This window comes from Crinia signifera, chromosome 2 (genome assembly GCF_055691185.1).
Source record: "Crinia signifera chromosome 2, ASM5569118v1, whole genome shotgun sequence".
NCBI classification, from domain to species: domain Eukaryota; kingdom Metazoa; phylum Chordata; class Amphibia; order Anura; family Myobatrachidae; genus Crinia; species Crinia signifera.
In genome coordinates, this window is record NC_139218.1 from 38,460,069 (window position 1) to 38,480,839 (window position 20,771).

Sequence of the window (20,771 nt, forward strand, 5' to 3'; positions counted from 1 at the left end):
TGTGCACAGCAGGGGGGCAGATGTAACATGTGCAGAGAGAGTTAGATTTGGGTGAGTTATTTTGTTTCTGTGCAGGGAAAATACTGGCTGCTTTATTTTTAAACTGCAATACAGATCTCACTTTGAAGTTAACCCCACCCAAATCTAGAATAAGGGCCTTTGTTCCTGGGTACTCTATGTCTTGGATGTCACTGTCCTGGAAAGATCCTGGTTACTGTACGATGGCCAGAGATATCTGAAGAGAGATAAAGTCCCGACCAATCAGCTCCTGACATGTTACAGGATGTCTTTGAAATATTTCAGGAGCTGATTGGTTGGTTCTCCAAGCATACCATGCATTTGCTTTTTATGTATGGACCACAAGAAACCTGTGTATTCAGCTCATTGTTCAGCTTACCTTACAGCCACTGAACACAGAGTGAGCTTTGAACCCATTACAGAGATGAAACGTGCCAGTTTTGTCCAATATTGTAATTTCAATAAGTGCTAAATGGGATTATCGTGGTCTCTGAGGCAGCACTTTTTCTGATTATTATGGCCAGATGACCATGTTGTTAATATGGATAATACATGCGGGACTCTATTTATCAAACCATATGTCCAAAAAGGGCAAAGGTGGACAGAAAACATGGGAAGAAAATTAATCATTGTGGATGAAATCGGCTTAAACTTCAAAATATAAATTGGATGACAAAAATACACCACATTTACTGCACACAGCTACGGGTCTGAAATGATAAAACCACATCATGTAATGATTGTAAAAAAGCAATACTGTCTTTGTAGAATGATTTCTCTGACACATCCATATCATTTATAACTGATAATCTGGGGAGAGGAGAACCATGTGCAGCTTACTCCAGCCACGCCCCCTCCTCTCTGCAGGGAGCAACGATGGGAGAAGTAGGGTCTGAACACTAGAGCGCTAGAGTCCAGCGGCGGCAGTACTCTTGCCGCCACCGCTGGACTCAGGAAAATATTATAAAAAATGGGTGCCTTGTGCCCATGTGCACCCTAAAAATACTTCCACCAGCAATAACCCTCATGTACGGTACCACAAGGGCCCCATATACATATAATAGAAAGACGGGTAAATTTACTAAGTTGGGAGTTCTATTGAAGATGGGGTGTTTCCCATAGTGACTAGCGTTCATTCTAGCACATTGCACCTTTCAAAATCCGTGTAGTTCCTCTTTGCTGCCTGGGGTGTCGTTATTAATTATTAATTGTTATTGCCCTGTGAAACCCATTGGTCAATGCCACATCTCATTGGCTGCTTTGCAAACTCGATATAAAATGGACACTATTCGCTGTAGTCATGTGACTGATCACTGCAAGGGTTAAAAATCTTAGCGCTCCTTTTAGCAACAGCTAATCATTTTGAGGATTTCTATGTGAGTTACAGTTGAATCGCAGGAAGGGAAACTCTGAATGGAATCCCCACACAAGGCTGAAAGATTGCGCTAAACATTTAAAAGCCGAATTTTGACGGTCGATGACACCGTTAATTATAGAGCGCCAGCCTTTAAAATACTTTCAGTTACTCGACATTAGCAATTTTCGTTTATTGCTGGGCCATTAAAAGCAATATAGGGGTATTTTGTACTTCTGCTGTTACATTATAAAAGTGATAGATTTGTTATTTAATGCCCTAGGCACGATATGAAACGGGATATTTCACAAACTTCATTCATTCGCAGGCCAGGTGTGTTACATTCCCATAAGTTAATTGCTCATCTGGGCTCTCCTCACTTTTATTAAGTCAATAGCATTCCTCTTTAATGCACCCATGGCATATTAGTTTCAGTTTTCATCTAACGAGTACATGTGCGATTATTTTTGCGTATTTAATTTGGTTCTTTCATGAAGGAATCCCGACGGAGACATTTTTTTGGACGACTTAATAAATCTGAAAAGTTTTTCGCTAAACTCGGCTTTGGAGCAACATAACAGACTGGAAACATCTGCGCTGACTGTCTGTACTGTCGTAGAACGGGGCGTGCCGCGTGGATCGTTACCAACTTTTAAAGACGCGTTATTTTTTTTTATATTCATTTTGCATTTGTCCAATATAAATATTGACTGTAAAAAAAAAAAAAAGTCAAATAACAGAACTTTATTTAATGTCTGTGTGGGGGATTCAAACAGGCATAGTGATTTGCTGAATATCAATTAATCCTCTAAGGCTACTCCATAATCCCCCGTTGGGGATTTTTTTTTGCCTTGCCTATGCGGTGAACCCCCCCCCGCAATAACCTACTGGTCACTGGATGCAGCAACCCTGTTAACATGTTAATACTGCATATAACCATTTCATGGATTCAGGTGCAAATTTATTAAGAAGTGTAACGTGATACAGTGGAATGTGATAACTAACCAGCCAATCAGCTCCTAATTGCCAAGTTACCGCCTGTGTTTGGAAAAGAATGACAGTTAGGGGCAAATTGGCTGCTGCGTTACCACCTTCCACTTTATCACTTCACCAGACTTGATAAGTCTGCCCCACTGTGTGCAAACACCCATTAACCCTTGTTAAAGTACATTAACACGTTAATTTAATGGGCTGTTGGGTAAAAAGGGAGTGTAAATGAATTGCCGCGGGTGTTCAAGCCTGAGGCTTCCTCCCTTTTTTCACCAGTGATTATTTACTGCAGGTAACTGAACAGAACCTAAACCTGCCGCCAGAGCTAGATTCTGCAGAGGGCCATTGTTTCTGTCTCTGTTTTCATCACAGCGCAAAGCAAAATGTGAACTTGGTACAGTATGATTGTCATCACATGACCTCATAGGGACTGGCACTAATGCGCGCAAATGGGTGCGCCAACGCAACAGCATCATGTTTATTTTACTTACTTGCCTAGAGTCCGCCATTACCCTCCCTCCCTCATCACCACCACTTCCCTGGCTGCACGTGTTGGTCATCACAGGATGTTGTGGTTGGCATAAAAGTGCCAAAACTGTTTTCCCGTATAAGAAGAACAAAATATGCAGGTGTCCTAACAGATTAAGTAGTATGCTAATGGTTAGTACCAACACTGTCTATTTTCCTCCGCCGTCTTATACGTCCCTATATTCTGTCAGGGTCCGGACAATACATTTGGCAGGCTCATACATGACATCACAGGCTCTGACACATCAGTGACAAGAAAAAGACGGTGGATTAGTAATACTTAGGAAAATATTATATTAGCACTTTTGGCTGTTGCTATAGATTATTACCGTCTCACAATTACCGTCACGCAGACATGCTTTGAGTTAATACATAGCAGTGCTTAATGAAAGGCTATGATGATGGATTAATGACCAAATATTCCCCAAAATATACCAATCAACACTTCCCGCTTGGATTTTTAAATACCTTGGAGATAAGCTGACAAATATTTTTTACACATTCTGTGGGTGGCTTTGCTTTTCAGTTGACATTTTGACAGGTGGTTTTGTGAGCCGGATCCCCAATTTCAGTGAGAACTTCAAGCACGGGGACAAGATACTGTTACAAATTAATGAACACTTGGGAAAGATGAGTATGTGTTCCTTCTACGCCAACTGTGTATAAAAATACACAGCAACTGCAATCGCCCCCCCCCCCCCCAAAAAAAAAAAAGAGAAGGGAATCTTACCTTAAGACAGAGGTTCCCAAACTTTCTTGAATCACGGCACCCCTAGAGTATCAGAATATTTTTCAGGGCACCCCTAGGCCAAAGTTTGTTACCAATAATAAAAAATAAAAAAAAAGATTAAATTAAATAAGTTGTGCTTAAATGTCATCCTTAGGTCCAGTTATGTGGTGAGGAACACAATTCACTTCTGTTTCCCCACATATTTTATAATTGGAAGCCCCAAGCTCTGATTTTGCCTGTTTCATTGGCCATAAATAATTTGAATTGGTTCTGGACCACCAACCTGAGGCACCCCTGCAAGTGCTCCAAGGCACCCCAGGGAGCCTAGGCGCACAGTTTGGGAACCACTGCCTTAAGACATCATCTGACTGTATTCCGATGGATAATTAATCATTTATTATAATTGTAATAATATAATTTTTTTCTTATTTATACACACCGCACCCAAATTTACTCTCTCTGCACCTGTTCCCTCTGCCCCGCCTGCAGTGCAGCATGGATTTGTCCATCTACAAGAATTGCAGCCTTGCTAGAAATGTCTGCATCTGGCCCATAGTGCGTATCCGGCTTAAGAGAACTGAAATGTCCTCCCACTCACTTAGGCCCTTATTCTGATCGGTGCGGCCGGAGCCGATTATGCGGCCAGGACCGTGCGTGCGAAACCCCGCCTTCCATTCGGATCGCCAACTCCGTCCGTATGCGGTAAGAAGCTGTCCGAACGGACCGCACGTGTATTTTTCACGGAATACGCCTCCTCCATCTAAGGGAACCTCCCCCATCATTCGATGGTCGCAGACCATCGAATGCAGGACCGAGTGCTCCACCAGCTCCCGCAACCTCAGACCACACGGACATTTTTCCGTGCAAAAGCAGGGATCTGGGCGGGCAGCAGACATCCGGCGATGTCATATGTCCGCCCCCTACACGTGCGTCACGGCCGCATTACCATACGTACGCCCAGCGTTTTCATGGGAACTCCCATGAAACGCGGGGCGTATGCATATGGTAATGAGCCCAAATAGCCCTTCACGCCCCTCTCCACCCCCTGTTCGGAGTGTTCACATTTCATGCGGGATTTGGCCGTACGCCCCGCTCGCACATGCGCAGAGACGCCTCTGCACATGCGCAGACACAAAACATCGGCGGGCCGAACGCACGCGGATATATCCGCACCGATCAGAATAAGGGCCTTAATGACCAAAAGTTGAAAAAGTGCCTAATACTAACGTCCCACCACAAGGCCGTACTGCGGAGTATTTTAGCGCTCAATACAAAATGACAGTCACCGCCACAGCAGTATCTGCACGTGTACAGGAAATAGCCATGATCTTTAAGCGTTGAAAGCCGTTAAGAAAAAAAAAAACGAACCGATGCACGTTAAAGAGCACTTGATCCTTTGGAATACAAAATAAATAAATCTCAGGACGAAATGAGAAAGTTGACCTTGTTGAAAACAGTCAGGCATTCTCCAGGTCCACAATACCTGCGCTGGGAGTCGTAGCCCGCTCCTGCCATTATGCCATGCCATGTAGCAATTCCATCTGCACCAGAAGAAAATGTTTTTCTTATATGTCCTTCAACCTCGCATATAAATAGCTGGCATTGAAAGCAGACAATAAGCAGCGCAAATGTACATTAAGCCCCCATGAGTGGCGGAGGTCCTCCAAAGCATTGCACATAACAGACAGAATGAATTTCTCTGGAACCGTGGATGATTTATACGCCACCAATGTAACATTCAGCTGAGTTATTTAAATAGAAAGACAAACAGAAAACAAAAGAAATAGATCATAAAGTAAACTGAACCTCTAGCTACATAGACTATGGGCGGTATTCCATCCCGGGCCGCTAATTCCGCCTGCAGTAATAGCGGCTGCCGCCTATTCTAGGCTGCCGTTACCGACAGCATTGAAGGCAGATAACGACAAAACAGATCCGACTTCAAAACAAGTCGGATTACGGTCATTTTCAACAATAATCGACAGCTGACACCGACCACTATCCGACATTGCACAGCCGGAACATTGAATTCTGCAGAGCGAAAGTGGCCCAGGATTTAGACTTTCCGACGGTCGAAATGCTGAATTGAATATCCCCCTATATAATCTCTATAAATGTAACACACGTCCGAAGTCACATTATAAGCAGATTTTAGTGCAGAGTTCGGCAATCTAAGAATATAAAGCTGCTGTCGAACTACAAGTCTCAGCAGGCCTAGATGAGCTGTTGGAACTACAACAGTTTATTTAAGGCCCCCATAAACTGAGGGTAGAAGTCTCATATGATTTCCCATGAACTCCCTGGGAGCTTCCCGGGTGGTAGGATCACATACGATACACCGTATGGAATGCGATCCTAGTCATGGCTGCCGGATCCCACGAACGTTTAATGGCAGCCATGGCGATCTCTGGCTCCGAATCGGTCACACACACATGCGATTTCACACTTTCCACCTGATTTCTTGACCCGATGCGTCGGAATCAGGTGAAAAGGGGCCCCAATGGAACTAGTGTTTGGGCACCTTTACACTGGGTACACACTATATGATCCGCTGCCCTGTTTTTATCCTAGCGCTCAAAAATAAGTCAGTTGAGACTGCAGTAGAAATCATTTAGCGGCTGATCTCTCCTGTAAGCGGAGGCATGCGAAGGGATGTTTTCTCGTACCGCATGGTACCGAGGGGATTCGGCGGCGAGGGGACAGGTATTCGATATTCGTAGCTTACTTAGCAAACCTGCATTAGGGCCAGTCTGTGGTGCCCCATGCAGAATGTATAACCCAATCAGGCTAAACTGTGGAACAAGTCCTTGCACGGCCTTGGCTGGCAGGGTATGCTGGGACATTTAGTGCCACTGCTGGGACACTGGGGATCGGGTTGGGATCGTTTGGTCTACAGCAAGTTGGTCAACAGTCATTAGGTCAACATGGGTTTAGGTCGATATGGGTTTAGGTCGACAGATCAATAGGTCGACACAAGTATTAGGTCGACAGGGTCTAGGTTGACAATCAAAAGATCGATATGGGGTTTTTCACTGGATTTTTACCCGAATGTCAACACAATCGACATGGACACAGTTTACAGTGCACCGCATCGCTCGCTTCGCTATGCTTCGGGCACGGTGCCTCGCTGCGCTTGGCACACTATTTTATTCTCCCACCATGCCCAAGTGGATGGTATTGCATGAAATACCAGCTGTCGGCACATGTCGGCTCAAAAAACAGTCAAAAACCCCATGTCAACCTTTTGACTGTCGACCTAATGCTTGTGTCAACCTAAACCCATGTCGACCTTAACCCATGTCGACCTATCCCCATGTCGACCAACTTGCTGTAGACCAAATGACCATATCCCCTGGGGATCACGTAGACCAGGGGTCTTCAACCCATGGCCCGCGGGCCACGAGTGGCCCGCGGAGCTGATCTCAGTGGCCCCCTGCCCGCCATGCACAGGATTTTTTTTTTTTAAGTAAAAGAAAACGCTGCCGAGGGAGGCAGCGTAATGGAGTCCCCCCGGGTGCCGCCTACCCGATTTCCATTGGCTGCAGGCAGGGCAGAGGAGTGGATCCAGCGCGGCTGAGGGAGGAGGAGGCACGTCTGGTCACGAGCTGGGGAGTTGGGACCCGGCGACGCTGCGGGAGGAGGAGACGCAGCTGGCGGGAGCAGGGGACCCGGTGCTGGAACTGCAGGAGGAGGAGGCACAGCTGGCGGAGGGGACCCGGCGAAACTGCAGGAGGAGGCATGGATGGTGGAAGCAGGTGACCCGGCAAAGCTGCAGGATGAGGAGGTACAGCTGGCGGGAGCAGGGGACCTGGCAATGCTGCAGGCATTACTGGGGGCATTGTGTATGGGGCATTACTGGGGGCATTGTGTGTGGGGCATTACTGGGGGCATTGGGTGTAAGGGGCACTGCTGGGGCATTGTGTGTGAGGGGCACTGCTGGGGCATTGTGTGTGAGGGGCACTGCTGGGGCATTGTGTGTGAGGGGCACTGCTGGGGCATTGTGTGTGAGGGGCACTGCTGGGGCATTGATTGTGAGGGGCACTGCTGGGGCATTGTGAGGGGCACTGCTGGGGCATTGTGTGTGAGGGGCACTGCTGGGGCATTAGGTGAGGGGCACTGCTGGGGCATCATATGTATAAGCAGGAGTACTGCTGGCATTATGGTCTGTGGCATAATGGGCATCAGTGTGGGGCATAATGTGCAATGGGCATAATTTTTGTGTGGATTAATGTGTAATGGGCATCACGGTGTGTGGCATAATGTGTAATGTGTATTATGGATAAACAGTGTAACAGTGTATATTGATTTAAGTAGCCTTTCATTGTTTGGGTTCGATCTGTGAGGCGTACTAGGTCACAGTCAACTTAAGCGTGTGAGGACAACGACCATTCCTGCGGTAACCAATGTCTGGTCATGCAGGTTGCAAAAGAGGTGTCAGGTAATGGTTTTCCTGCTAGTTCACACTCGTTATAATTAGGCCACACCCCTTTTTTGGGAGCGCGCCTACGGTGTGTGCAATTTATTCAATATCAAATTATATATGGGGGGGGGCAAAAATTTTACTGTTTGCACTGGAACCCAAATTGGCTGCTGATAACTATTTGGGTATGTGTGTGTGTGGGGGGGGGGGGGTTATGTTCTGAGTATGGGCAGCTGTGCCAACTATCTATGAAGGACTGTGCTGACGTTATAGGGGAGCTGTGATTCTATGAGGCTGTCCGAAATACCGCAGTAGAGTTTAGTGGCCCTCGGGCTTCACTGGATTTTTTTAGGTGGCCCACGCTGTCTTAAAGGTTGAAGACCCCTGACGTAGACCTTTTCTAGAGTATGACCCTGAGTTCTGTAAGCACAGAAGGGGAACATTAGACCTAGTCACACAAACTGAGATGTCCTGATAACATTCACCAGTCAGTAAACCAAACTCAAACACTAACTAATGGCCCCTAAATCCCTTACCTCCCCTGTAATCTTTCCTTCCTCCATACATCACCCTGGCAATTGTCTTTAAACATGCAAATAAACTTTAACACAAAGAGTGATCGGTATCTTTTTTAGACTAATCCACTGCGATAAATTAGCCAGAGTACAAAAGATACAAGTAAGAAAAAGTTATTTATTTCTTCCAGGTCCCTAATTACACATTCCAGTAGGAGAAGTAAAAAAAGTGAAGTTCTCAGTGTCACAACTGGGGTCAATTACTGGCATCCACATATACAATGCACACACACATGTGTATATAATGGACCAATAATGGCCAATAGTTTTCAGATTGCTCTGCTAGACTTCCTAACATTTCGGCTGGCCCAGGAAGGCCACTTAAGATTAGGAGTTAGGGTAAACATAGGCGCAGACAAGGGCCCGCATAGGGGGCAGAGCTGTGGGACAAATGATACAACAAGAACCCAAACCAAACACATTGGACGTTGGAATTCAAAAGTGAAACGCAAGATCTATAGCTTGGATCTAGATAATGCAACTATGGCGCAATAATCAGAGGGAAGGTAAAGGTGACCGCATCACAGTTACCTAACGCCACATCAATTTGGGGACAAGGGACAAGGAGGAATTATTTCTTATATGAGGATGAGCTGTGGTGTGAAAAAGTGGCTTCAGTGGCGTCATCATGCACCACAACCAAGTGCGCAATATAATTCTGTGACTGTGGCCCGTCTTTTCAATGGTGAAAGTGCTTGTCATTGACAGTTCACTCACTGAAGGCGGGATGTATTAAAATACATCGCTGCCCCCTTGCCACCTGACCGTAGCGATGCTAGCATATATATGTATTAACATTTGCGGCTAGCATTGCAGTGTGGTGACGGAGGCCACCAGCGATGCCTGGGATGTGGTGTGCGGGGTCTCCATCACCTCACCGGCGCCTCCTCCTCCCCCCTACAGCCGAAAGGACGTCTGGCTGAAGGAGTTTACCTTCCGGGTCCAGGAGGTCCTAGAGGAAGACATGTGACGGGGGGCTGTATCTACGGCGGGGGTCGGCGATAGAAAACGGCGAAAATGGGGTGGCCAGGTGTGAGTACATTTGAAAATGCGGTAAAACAAAGGTAAATAGGGGTTTTACTGCATTTTTGGCTTAGTACATCCCGCCCTGAGAGAGAGAGAGAGAGAGAGAGAGAAAAGGGCCAGATACACTAAGCTTCAAAAAAGATAAAATGGAGAGTGATAAACAACCAACCAATCAGCTCCTGTCTGACATTTTTCAAACACAGTCTGTGACATGGCAGGAAGAGCTGATTGGCTGGCTGTTTATCACTCTCCATTTTATCACTTTTGAAGCTTAGTGCATCTGGCAGAGAGATAGAGAGACAAACACAAGTATAAACTTTTTTTTTTTTTACTCTGAAATCTATCTATCTATCTATCTATCTATCTATCTCATCCTATACTACTCCGAGAATCACCAATGTCTAAAGCTGTGTGTGGGGGGTGGGTGGCTGTTGCAATGGGTTCTAATTACATCCTTGGGCTACATCAAACACTATAGAAAATTAACTTGTTCCTTGAAACTCTGTCCCTGTTGTTGGAATAACAATGGGAAGCTCACAGATTGTTAATTCAAATTACAGGGCTCCACAAAGCTCCACTGAAGGCATCGTCCCCAGTACTGTGCATGGCCAATGGTCTCCCCTGGATGAGCCTGACCTGGAACAATCAGACCAATCTAACATCTTGCAGAGAAAGGTTCAGCTCACATCACCCAGACATTGGCTTAGCCCAGTTACAAAGTTTGTTTCCACTCACATTTGAATGTGAACTCTAATTTTGAATACCCCTAAAGTTGAAGCTGTTACCTGCCGCAGAAGGGCACCTATTCCCAATAACCCAGGAGGGGGATCTCATTAGCATTTCTCCAACCAGCATTGTAAGTGTGTAATTAGGATTGATTATAGGATTATGACACTCAAATGAATGCTCCAGGGAATATGAGAAATTGAGCATCCAAAGCACCTTGCTGGAGAAATGTGGGGGCTTTAGAGGGCTGATAACTGGCTTCACTCCCTCCCCTCTGGTGTGACTGTAATTACCTGGGAAATCTTTGGGAAGTGATTTCTCAATGACAGAGTCTGGCGGATTAAACACGTGGCTGCTGCAGAACCTCTTTGTTGTTCACTTTGTAGTACTTTACAAAACTCCCAAGACAGAGGCATAACTCTACATGAATGCACCCCCATGGTGGGTCCTGTAGCAGCTGCACCAACTATGGTAGTTACACCTCTGAATTAAAGAGGTTCTGCAGCAGTGGCAGATGAAGGGTTCATGGTTTTGCAATGCACAGAATTGGCTCTGGTTGGGTTTCTTAATTATAAAAAAAAAAAATTAAAAAAATTCTGGGGACATGTGCACACACTTATTATACAGTTTGGGTCTATCTTACCTGATGCGATGCATATTATTCCACAGAGAAAGCAAAAGTGAGCCAAGGGTGCACTCATTGTACTCAAGTAGTGCCAGGGATCACTCTCATGCCCCAGAGACCCCCAAAGAGGTTTAGAATCCAAAATAATAATAATTCCTTGGGAGAGGTTTTGTAAATCCAGAATCCAGTGAGCTTAATATAAGCAACGTTTCCAGAGATGGGTTTTAAATCCTAGGAGGGCAGAGATGGGGAAAGGTGCTCCTCTGCAGCAAGGGGAGGGGGACTTCCAGCTACCCCAGGAATATACAAAAATAGGGGGTGCAGGAGCAAAGATGAAGATGAGGTGTTCATCAGCAGCAAGGGGTGGCAACTTCCAGCCCAAGTGTCCAGTGTACCCCAGGAATATGCAAAGCTCGTTGGGTGCTGAGGAAGAAAGAGTTCTCAGTACTTGTCTCTGTCACCTCTGCAGAACTCTCAGTCCCAAGCTCAGGGGCATCCAGTGCACTCCAAGCTGGTGCCAACTTCAGACCCTGGTGCAGCCTGAGATCACATCAGCCAGGGCAGGAGGAGGAGGAGGAGGGATAGAAGGGGAAACCTCAGCACATGGAATTATCCCAGCACTCATGTGAATGTGATGGCAGCCTCTCTCTGCCAAGGCTGTACTTTATCCCTGTAAGGAAGTCACCCAGGCATGTATCTCCATCTCTCAGCCAGGCAGATTTGCACTGATCCCTGCTGCAGTGGCAACTTCTAGCAGTTCCTGGTGTACTTGTTTCTCTCTTCTTCCCACAGATACAGAGCTGAGGCTGGGAGCAGGCAGAGGGGATGCTGCAGGTCCTGCTGCTGCGGTTACTGTAGGTGGGATGTTGCGGGGAAGTTTGCAGAGTCTTGTGTCTGTCCCTCTTGTCTCCTGCTCAGACCCGGGCAGATCCCCATTTCATTCTAAGCAGGCGATGCATGGGTTCAGCGGCAGCAGCAGCAGCAACTCTGCTTAAAGGGGCCGCCTACTATTCTACTGCTCTTTTGTTATTTGTTACACATGTAACCCTGTAGTGTGTGCAGTGTCTAGATCCAGGCTCGATGCTGCCACCTACTGGTTACACTCGTGTTACCTAGTTCCATTCTACTATAATAATAATAATTATTATTTTTATTGTTGTTGTTGTTATTATCATCACTATTTGTATTATTATTTATACAAGTATTTATATACACAGCAACTGGGGGGGGGGGGCTGATACAAAGTATTAAATATTATCTGGATAATAATAATAATAAAAATAATAATAATAGATTCAAAGTTGATGTGGGTAATTACCGTAAATAATGATGGAAGGAATATTGGTCCGAGATGGAGATTGTCATGGCTGCCACAAGGATCTATCGGATCCCCCAGCCATGACTATGATCCCATACGATACATCCTATGCAGAAGGACCGCATAGGATGTAACTAATACCCCTTTCACATCGCACTTTTAAAACGTTATATTGCCGTTTTTTTCCCATTTTAAAACGTTTAAGGCTGCAATGTGAAAGTGCCAGTGTTGATTTACCGGTTAAAGTTAACCGGTATTTCAACACGGTTAAAAAGCAGAGTCCTACACGGTTCAAAGCCGTTTTTTTGGCAGTATGAACAGCTCTATTTCAATGGCTTGAAACGTGGCCCTTGGGAGTTAAACGGGTTGAATGTTTGAATGGTATTAAATGATTTTTAAAACGGTTTTCACCTGCAATGTGAAAGGTCTCAAGGCTCAGACCCGTTTTAAAGTCCCATTTAAGAATACCGTGTCATTACCCATTTCTGCAATGTGAAAGCAGTATTATGCAATCAATCCACCCGGGAGCTGCCAGGTGAGTTTTGTTGTGTCGCATGTGATGCCTTGCACTAGTGGATGGGTATCCAATTACCGCAGTAATGTACAACTGGTCCAGGTATCACTGGGGGGATATCCTGTTATTCCCAATCCCAGTGCTTATCTGTGATACACTGTTTTTTTTTTTTTTTAAGCGATCGCAGATGCAAATATACATACTGTAGGCATAGTTACCTCCCCTCCTGCATTCTGCAGGAGACTCCCTGAAATAGCAGCAATCTCCCTCTCTCCCTCATTAGTCTAGCAATCTCCCTCATTTCACCTTGCCCACATTACACTGTTACATTTTCATCAGTGCCATTTCGCAGCAGTTTACCAAGTATAGTAGCTCTTACTAACTGCTGTGGGGATCATCTACATTTGTATATAAGTCATTTTATAAGATTCCTCTCAGATGTAGCAGTACACACCCATACTTCTAGGTGCCATGTTCACAATCTCTCCATATATGGAACTAGACACGCCCTATGGGTGGGGCATGACACACCCCCTCAATGGGTGCTGTGCAAAATTCTACTACCAACTATAATCTCCCTGAAGCTAGTTTTCAAAAGTAGCCAAGTATGCATAGGTCCACTGCTTTTCACGACCCCTATCTATTATCACTTGGAGAGGGGGGTTTGCAACTGCAACAATTGTACATGTCTGATAAAAAACTGTGAAAACATTTTAACTGCCTCAAAGCGCTGAGGTCATGGGTTTGATTCCCACCATGGCTCTAACTGTGTGGAGTTTGTATATTCTCCCCATACTTGCGTGGGTTTCCTCCGGGTACATCGGTTTCCTCCCACAATCCAAAAATATACAGGTAGGCAAATTGGCTCCCCACAAAAAAATGAACCCTAGAATGTCTGTGTGCGTGAACATGTGGTAGGGAATATAAACTCCACTGGGGCAGGGACTGATGTGAATGTTCAAATATTCTCTGTACAGCGCTGCGGAATATGTGTGCGCTATATCAGAAATAAATACTGTATTGACTGTTGTGTATTATTGGAACATACTGTACATCAGCTATAACATTTTATCATACTGTATAAGAGACTAGGATTATATAAAACTATATATACAAACCCATACACAAGTAATAGTAACCTTTACATAAAATGGTAACAAACGTTTTTCCTAAAATAGTGTGGCATATAATGACAAGAGAAATATAGTATAATGTTATATCTAAAAAAATTACTGTATCTAAAAAAATATTGATAAATACTTTCATCTTTTAAAGTAAATAGGACAGCACTAAAGGACTGAATTGAGAATACCCTCTAACTTAGGTGAAAACATTTGCATTGTATTTTAGAATTTTTTTTTGTTTGCAGACCAATCTGTACTCACCTATAGAATCCATTGCCAATCATGATCACCGATATCGGGTAAGCGGGCCAGCAATTGTACAGGTCCGCTGCAGGAGAACTAGCCTGTAAATGGCTAATACTGTAATTGCAGCAGTCAGGGTTGGAAGGTATTGTGAACGCAATCTATAGGAGCCGCGTATGTAAATAGCGCCAACCATTTCACAATCTATAATTAATAGGTTTGCTTTTAATATCGCTGCTGTATTACATTTTTTATATTGAACCCGACAAGAAACGATAGCTTACAAAAACTGCCGCTAAGTAAATTTACCCCAGAAACATTAAAAAGAGCAGGATCCTCCTTCAGCACGGAGTAGTGAGGCTTCTGATGCAGGAAGACTGTAAATGCAGCTGTACATGAAACCCAGTCTGTATATACAACTTATTTTTAAATAGTTGGCCTATCCTTCCCCCATTTTATTATGCAAAATAAACAGTCTAATGGACATACCCCTTAATTTATTTACCATAATTTATTATTTTATTAACATAATTGCACTATAGAGTTTAAGCTTTGCAAGCATTTACAATTTAATTAGTGGTCCAGCAACACACATCTTGTGGCATGATGGTAACCAAACCAATAGCACTCTAAATGGCCTATTTCATTACAGTTTCTGGCCACAAATGCTGTATCCGCGTGTTATAAAGAGTAGCACTATTTGCATCCAAATAAGTCACTCACATTTACAACTACTTGGCACTTACATGTTATTTATTCTGGCAACCCGAATGATAGTATAAAGAGTAACTTATTTGGTGTATGCAATTGACCATATATGAAGTATGCAAGTTGAATCGTCATTTTCTGTTATATGTCAATAAAGTTGTCGTGTTTTTTTTTTTTTACATTAAAGTGGCGGAAAATATTTTCTAAATATATTTTCACAGAAGGCTCTGAAGGTTTACTGGAAGGCTGCAGCTCTTTACATTTACTACAATGGGAGGTCTATTGAATATAGTATGTTGCCCATAGCAACCAATCAGATTCTACTTCTTATTTAGCACCTTCTAGAACAGGCATGTCCTACATTGGCTCCTCCAGCTGTTGTGAAACTACAAGTCCCATAACAGCGAATGCGCTGAGTGATCTGAGCATGCTGGATCTTTATCGACCAGCGATAGCCAATCGCAGGGCCGTACATCGCTACAATGGTCCATACACACGGAGCGATGTAGGTCATTTTCTAAGCGATCTAGTGTGTACGCCCCATTACCCTTCGCCTTAAGCTATCTCACATACTCCACTGCGGAGGGCTACTACAGCCTCCGGCAGAACGGGGCGTGTGAGCGTCACGTGCGCGCCGGCCGCCTTCTGTTGGAGGACAAGGGCTGGTGGCAATTGGAGATAGAATCGTAAGGAGCTGCTCAAATGAAAGCTGCTCCATCTGTATCATTAGATTCAATCCAGCGGAGGCTGAGTGACATCACTAAACGATATTGGTAATGTTTGTTTGGACAATATCGTTAACAGTATCTGAGAACACGGGCCCTGATAGATCACTGAGTACACAGTGCTGACATATCAATGTGTGTTGAGCGATCTCCTCATGTGTAGGCCCCTTTAACACTTATCAATTTCTAACCGTTTCGTGTAGCATCTCCTCCGGATAGGTCATTATTGTACTGCAGGGCACTTGTTTGGCTTTTTTTTAAACTTGTGTTTTAAAATTTGCACCCCCTCCCCTCTCGCCAACTGCATTGAGAATGGAAAATGAGGCAGTTCTGCATTTATTTGTCTCTACCTACAGTAGCGTGTCCGAAAAACAAGAATAAAATGTCCATGGGAAGTTTTAAACTTATTTTAAGAATTTCTTTCAAGGGAACAAACAGGCATATTAGGAGCGTATCCGAAAGATCAAAGCGCCCCAGGTACCTGCTGCCAAAGGAAAATCTGTCTGGGCATACAAAAAGACTCTTCGTATACGTTTTATTCTATCCGAGTCTTTTTCTGTATATCAGGAGATTTATTTATTTATTTATATCGACGCTAATGTTTTGTTGGGGGTAGTGATCCAATTGGGTGCATAAGATCTCAATTCAGGTTGTGGCTCAATCTATGACACCCACTGTTAGTGCAAGTGACAAGCATTCGCTGTTAGTTCGTTACCACGGTAGCAGGTGCAGAACTACTGTACGGATGACATTTGTTGGACAGTAGAGTAAGATTATTATTCCTCAGAATCCGTGCAGAACACGTCTGGTGATGGCTAATGACTGCTCACACAGAAGTGCTCCTAATGACTCAATATAAGGCGTCTGCCTGGGGCTATAGAGTGTTTTGCAGGGAATGTTGGAAATCCATTAAAGAGAAAGAACTATCGCACCAATAGTTTACCAACCAGCATAAAAATAGAACTGTGTTTTAGTAAAAGCATGAAAGTGGGCGTGAAAATAGAACTCAATGGCCACAAAGACGCCATACCCGTTATATTGAGCCCTCGTTGTTGGCCACGTTTACATTTTGGTGGATATTTTATGGCTCCGCCCCCTGTATTTACGGGCAGTCGTTCCGTTTCATTAAATGAGCTCTGTACGAATACAGCTCATTATTACCCAATCCATTTCACACGCAGGGTTAATGGATTTTGGTATAATGCAGTGCCAGCACTAACTTGGGAATTCAGGACCGTTCGCAGTAGCCCTTCGTTCGCACGGGGACCGATGTTGTCTTACTGCATGCGCATGTTCATACACATTCTGTTCGCTGGGTGCAGGCATCCAGGACAGGGTGAGGGGGGTGGAGAGGAGCGTGGGCCGGCAGACAGCTCCATTAGCATATGGGAACGCCCAGTGTGTTATGGGCGTTCAAATGAGAACACTGGGTGTTCTCATGCTAATGAGGGGTGCCGGACGAGGACCCGACAGTCATTTACCTGATGTCGGGATCCCAACTGTTAAAACACAGACAGACGGGTTCCTGACGGCCACCGGCTATTCTCCCTCGTGGGGGTCCACGACCCCCAAAGAGGGAGAATAGAATAGGTGGCTAGCGTAGCAAGGGGCTTTGTTGCGCTCGCCACGCTGACTGAATCCGGCCAGTCGGGATCCCGACTGTCGGAACCCTGTACCACACACAATAATGAAGCTCTGATGCGGGGGTAGGGGCGGGCAGCTGACATCACCGTGTGTCAGCTGCCCGCCCACTTCCTTCAGACCGTACGTACACGCATATGTAAGGTTGCTCAGAGCAACCTTACATATGCATGCACGTTCCACATCATTCGATGGTCACCATCCAGTTCTATTTTTATGCTGGATGCAGACTGCAGATGGATGTTTATGTAATACATCCATTCACAGCTAGTGCAAACGTACGCGCCTTGCGAATGGTGCATTGGCGTTCCACCATTTACAAGGCAGGGTTACAGTAGGTTGGCTCGCAAGGATGCTAATTCGCATCTGAGAAAATTAACCAGAATAACCCCCTTAGTGACCCCTAGATGCAATAATTATATGACCACTCACTCGTTCTTTACTGCAACCATTTTGTTTGCTCCCAGTAAGACTTGTTAGGCCTTGTGGTGGTGTCACACGGGTTCCTTCCCAACTTGGGAATTGCTCATGCCTAAATTTATTAGCTATTAAGTCTTGCAGCTTTTAGCGACCCCCAACCTTGACCTTTATCCACTTGGGTCAAAAATCTTGCTTTTATTAATGTTTTTGAGGTCAGTAAAAGTGTGTTAATGAACCTATTGGTTAGACTGACTCTGTACCCACATGTGCTTGCCTCTCGGATAAGTGACTCAGCAGCAGTATTTTTTTAATGTGGCATGCTCCCTTTAGTTGTGTTCACTGCAAGTGGTGTGATTACAGTGTCCTACATCGATACCTAACCACCAAGCCAAAATGCAAGCTCTGGTGACCACAACTTATGCCGTGTTCACACTGCTTGTGTGAAATACCCGTCTTTTACCCGCCATTTTAATGCTGGGGGCTATACCATTGGACCCCCGTTCTCAATACTAAGGCAAATTCCCAGGTGAAGCAGTTCTACCCGGTACTTTGCCTTGTAACACAGGTTTTTTTTCAGTGTGAATGGGTCAACCGGTGTATGCATACCCGGGTCTCAAATCCGGGTAAAAGCAGGGTTGGAGACCCGGGAATTTTGACATGGGTTGACCTGTTCACACTGAAAAAAAACTGTGATAATAGGCAAATTACCAGGTCGACAAGCTAGACCCGGGAATTTGACTAGCAGTGAGAACAGGGTTTAAGTGGTTCTCATCCTTAGTTCTCATTTTCTTTCCCAACAGGTCATGTTTTCAGGATTTCTGTCTGTGGAAGCAGGTGGGATAACTGCAGACCCAAGAAAACAAACGAGCCAACCTTTACATAATTAAATACACCCAGAAAACATGATCTGTTGGTGGGACTGGAACCCCTGGTTTTGATAATTTTGTAGTTGTTGAAGGTGGACTCATTACCTACTGGGACCTTTGCTAATGATGAACCATTATCTTACTAACGAACATTAATTTGTCATTCCCTAAAATGAAGACTGCAAATTTACTCCAAATCTCCAATTCAGGACTAACAAAAAATTGGTTATGATAAATATATTTCACATTCATAACCCAAATAATCTGAATATTGTGTGTGTTTATATATATCTATATATTCATTGTCAAACAGAATTAACATATACAGAGAATGTCATGCAGAGATCAAGAGAAAATACTGTGTGTATCCACAACCATGGGCAACCTTCTTGAATAATTTACTAATAAATATGTTGACTTCTTGGAAAAGCACTATACACATGAAAGCCTGAAAACAACCATTGAGTCTTATGTACGCCCCAAATTTCCACCTCTCAGGGAGATCAAAGTTAGTATGAAACTTCCATTCCCACCGGTCTGTGATTTACAAATATTTACTTAAAAAAGCCTTGAACAATCAGAGGACATTTATAAATTCATTGCACATCAGTTATTGAAAGTGAAGCTAAAATTCATAAAAAACAAACCTTAAAACCTTCAGTGAAGGCTTTGCTACTCTGCACTGCCTTTGCTTAGTGTCAAGAATAGATGCACGTATTTACAAAATCATGTAGAAGTTGCTCACTGCCTTTGCCATATCTTGGAGGATGTCTCACACATTGCTAGTCATTTTATCAATAAATAAATAAATGATGGCAACAGTGCTTTCTGCAAGTTATTTCCATTGAGGCCAATTTATTTGGTAAATTCAATTAGGAGTGACGTTCTTGTACCACTGCGAGCAAAAATGGGCGAGTCCGGTGTGAGACAAACCGTGAGTGGGGCAAGTTCCGTTGCTGTTGCTACTGCAATGGCGACTCACCCCATTGCATGCGGGGCAAGTTGATTGAACCCCCCCAGTATGTTAAATTGCTCCGTACAAAATCCTGTTTGGTCTGATAATTGAACAACACATTTCATATTTTATGACCACTGCGATGTAGGATTTATTAAATATGATATCTAGCTTATCTGTCCAGTTTCAACCAAGCAGAACATTATACCCCTTTTTACCTCCTTTGGAGTCAAATTTCCATGCTTAGTGGATGACTGCAAATAACTATCAACGTTTTAGACCACCCTTGAGTCACATGATCAAGATCATTTAGCAGGTGCACCGGGAGAGAAAACCAACTGTTACGTTTTCCAGAGCACAGTGATGATGCATTTTAACTGTCAAACAGATGCTTTGCCACATAACTCAGAAACGAAGCAATCAGTTACAATGCCAATATTTTTCTGCAAATCTGCAGACCAATTTAATTTTAATTTGCTATACAGTATGCCCTTATTGATCCTGTGGTGGCATCCAAAAAAGCACCAAGTGGTATTTGAGTATCTAAAGATGCTCAAAGTGGGCATCATATTCCTAGCACATTCATACGCATGGGTGTAAAGTACCCCAAGGAAGGGATCTGTAGGGGAATTAGCATGAAGTCACAGGATTAACTCTGGCAAAAGTCGTAAAAGAACGGTCACAGCTGCACCCGACTCAGAAGAAGCCCCATGTAATGGCATTTAAATGAGTTTGAATTGAAAAACGGAGCCATTGCAGAAAAACATTTTTCAAGGTTACATTTCTATCATACTGGGACATTTGTATGGACAATGGCCCTTTATATAGTTTCAGGGCCAATTGCTCACTAATTCCTTACGAAGCAGCACCGCGGGTAATAATACTTAGCAGATGGACAGAGGGGAGATATCTTGTAAAGAAATGGTCAGGGTGAGTTCCATTATTTGGAAGCAATCATACATGTGACCTGGAGTTTCACCTTGTAGCTACAATTCTAGAACATGGTTAGATAATCCTTATTTATTCTAAAATATGTAGCCTTTAGGATTTCCTGTGGCAAAAAACCAGGACTGGCCTGTTTTGGACAAAGTGACTTTTTATTCCCTAGAAATCAGACATCTGAGGCATCAGGATTTCCAAGATTGTGGAGAGTAAACAGTAACGTTGAAAAGCACTAGCGGAAGGAAGCAAGGAGCGCTATTAAAGAGACAGAAATAACATAAAAGCTAATGTGGGATCATAAATGCAACCATACACGTACAGTA

The 20,771-nt window shown here is 44.1% G+C and overlaps 1 protein-coding gene across 5 annotated transcripts in view; it reads right to left on the reverse strand.

Annotated features, from left to right (window-relative positions):
* The window catches only part of ROBO1 (roundabout guidance receptor 1), a 940,924-nt gene that overhangs the window by 320,184 nt on the left and 599,969 nt on the right, over positions 1–20,771 (reverse strand). The window contains exon 1 of one of the 5 annotated variants that reach the window (XM_083171922.1): positions 11,011–11,965. The exons of the other annotated variants lie outside the window; for them this stretch is intronic. Coding sequence (XP_083028048.1) covers positions 11,011–11,068 — 58 coding nt within the window. The 5' untranslated portion in view covers positions 11,069–11,965. Of the gene's footprint in view, positions 1–11,010; positions 11,966–20,771 lie in introns of those variants that run through there. 5 annotated transcript variants of the gene reach the window in all.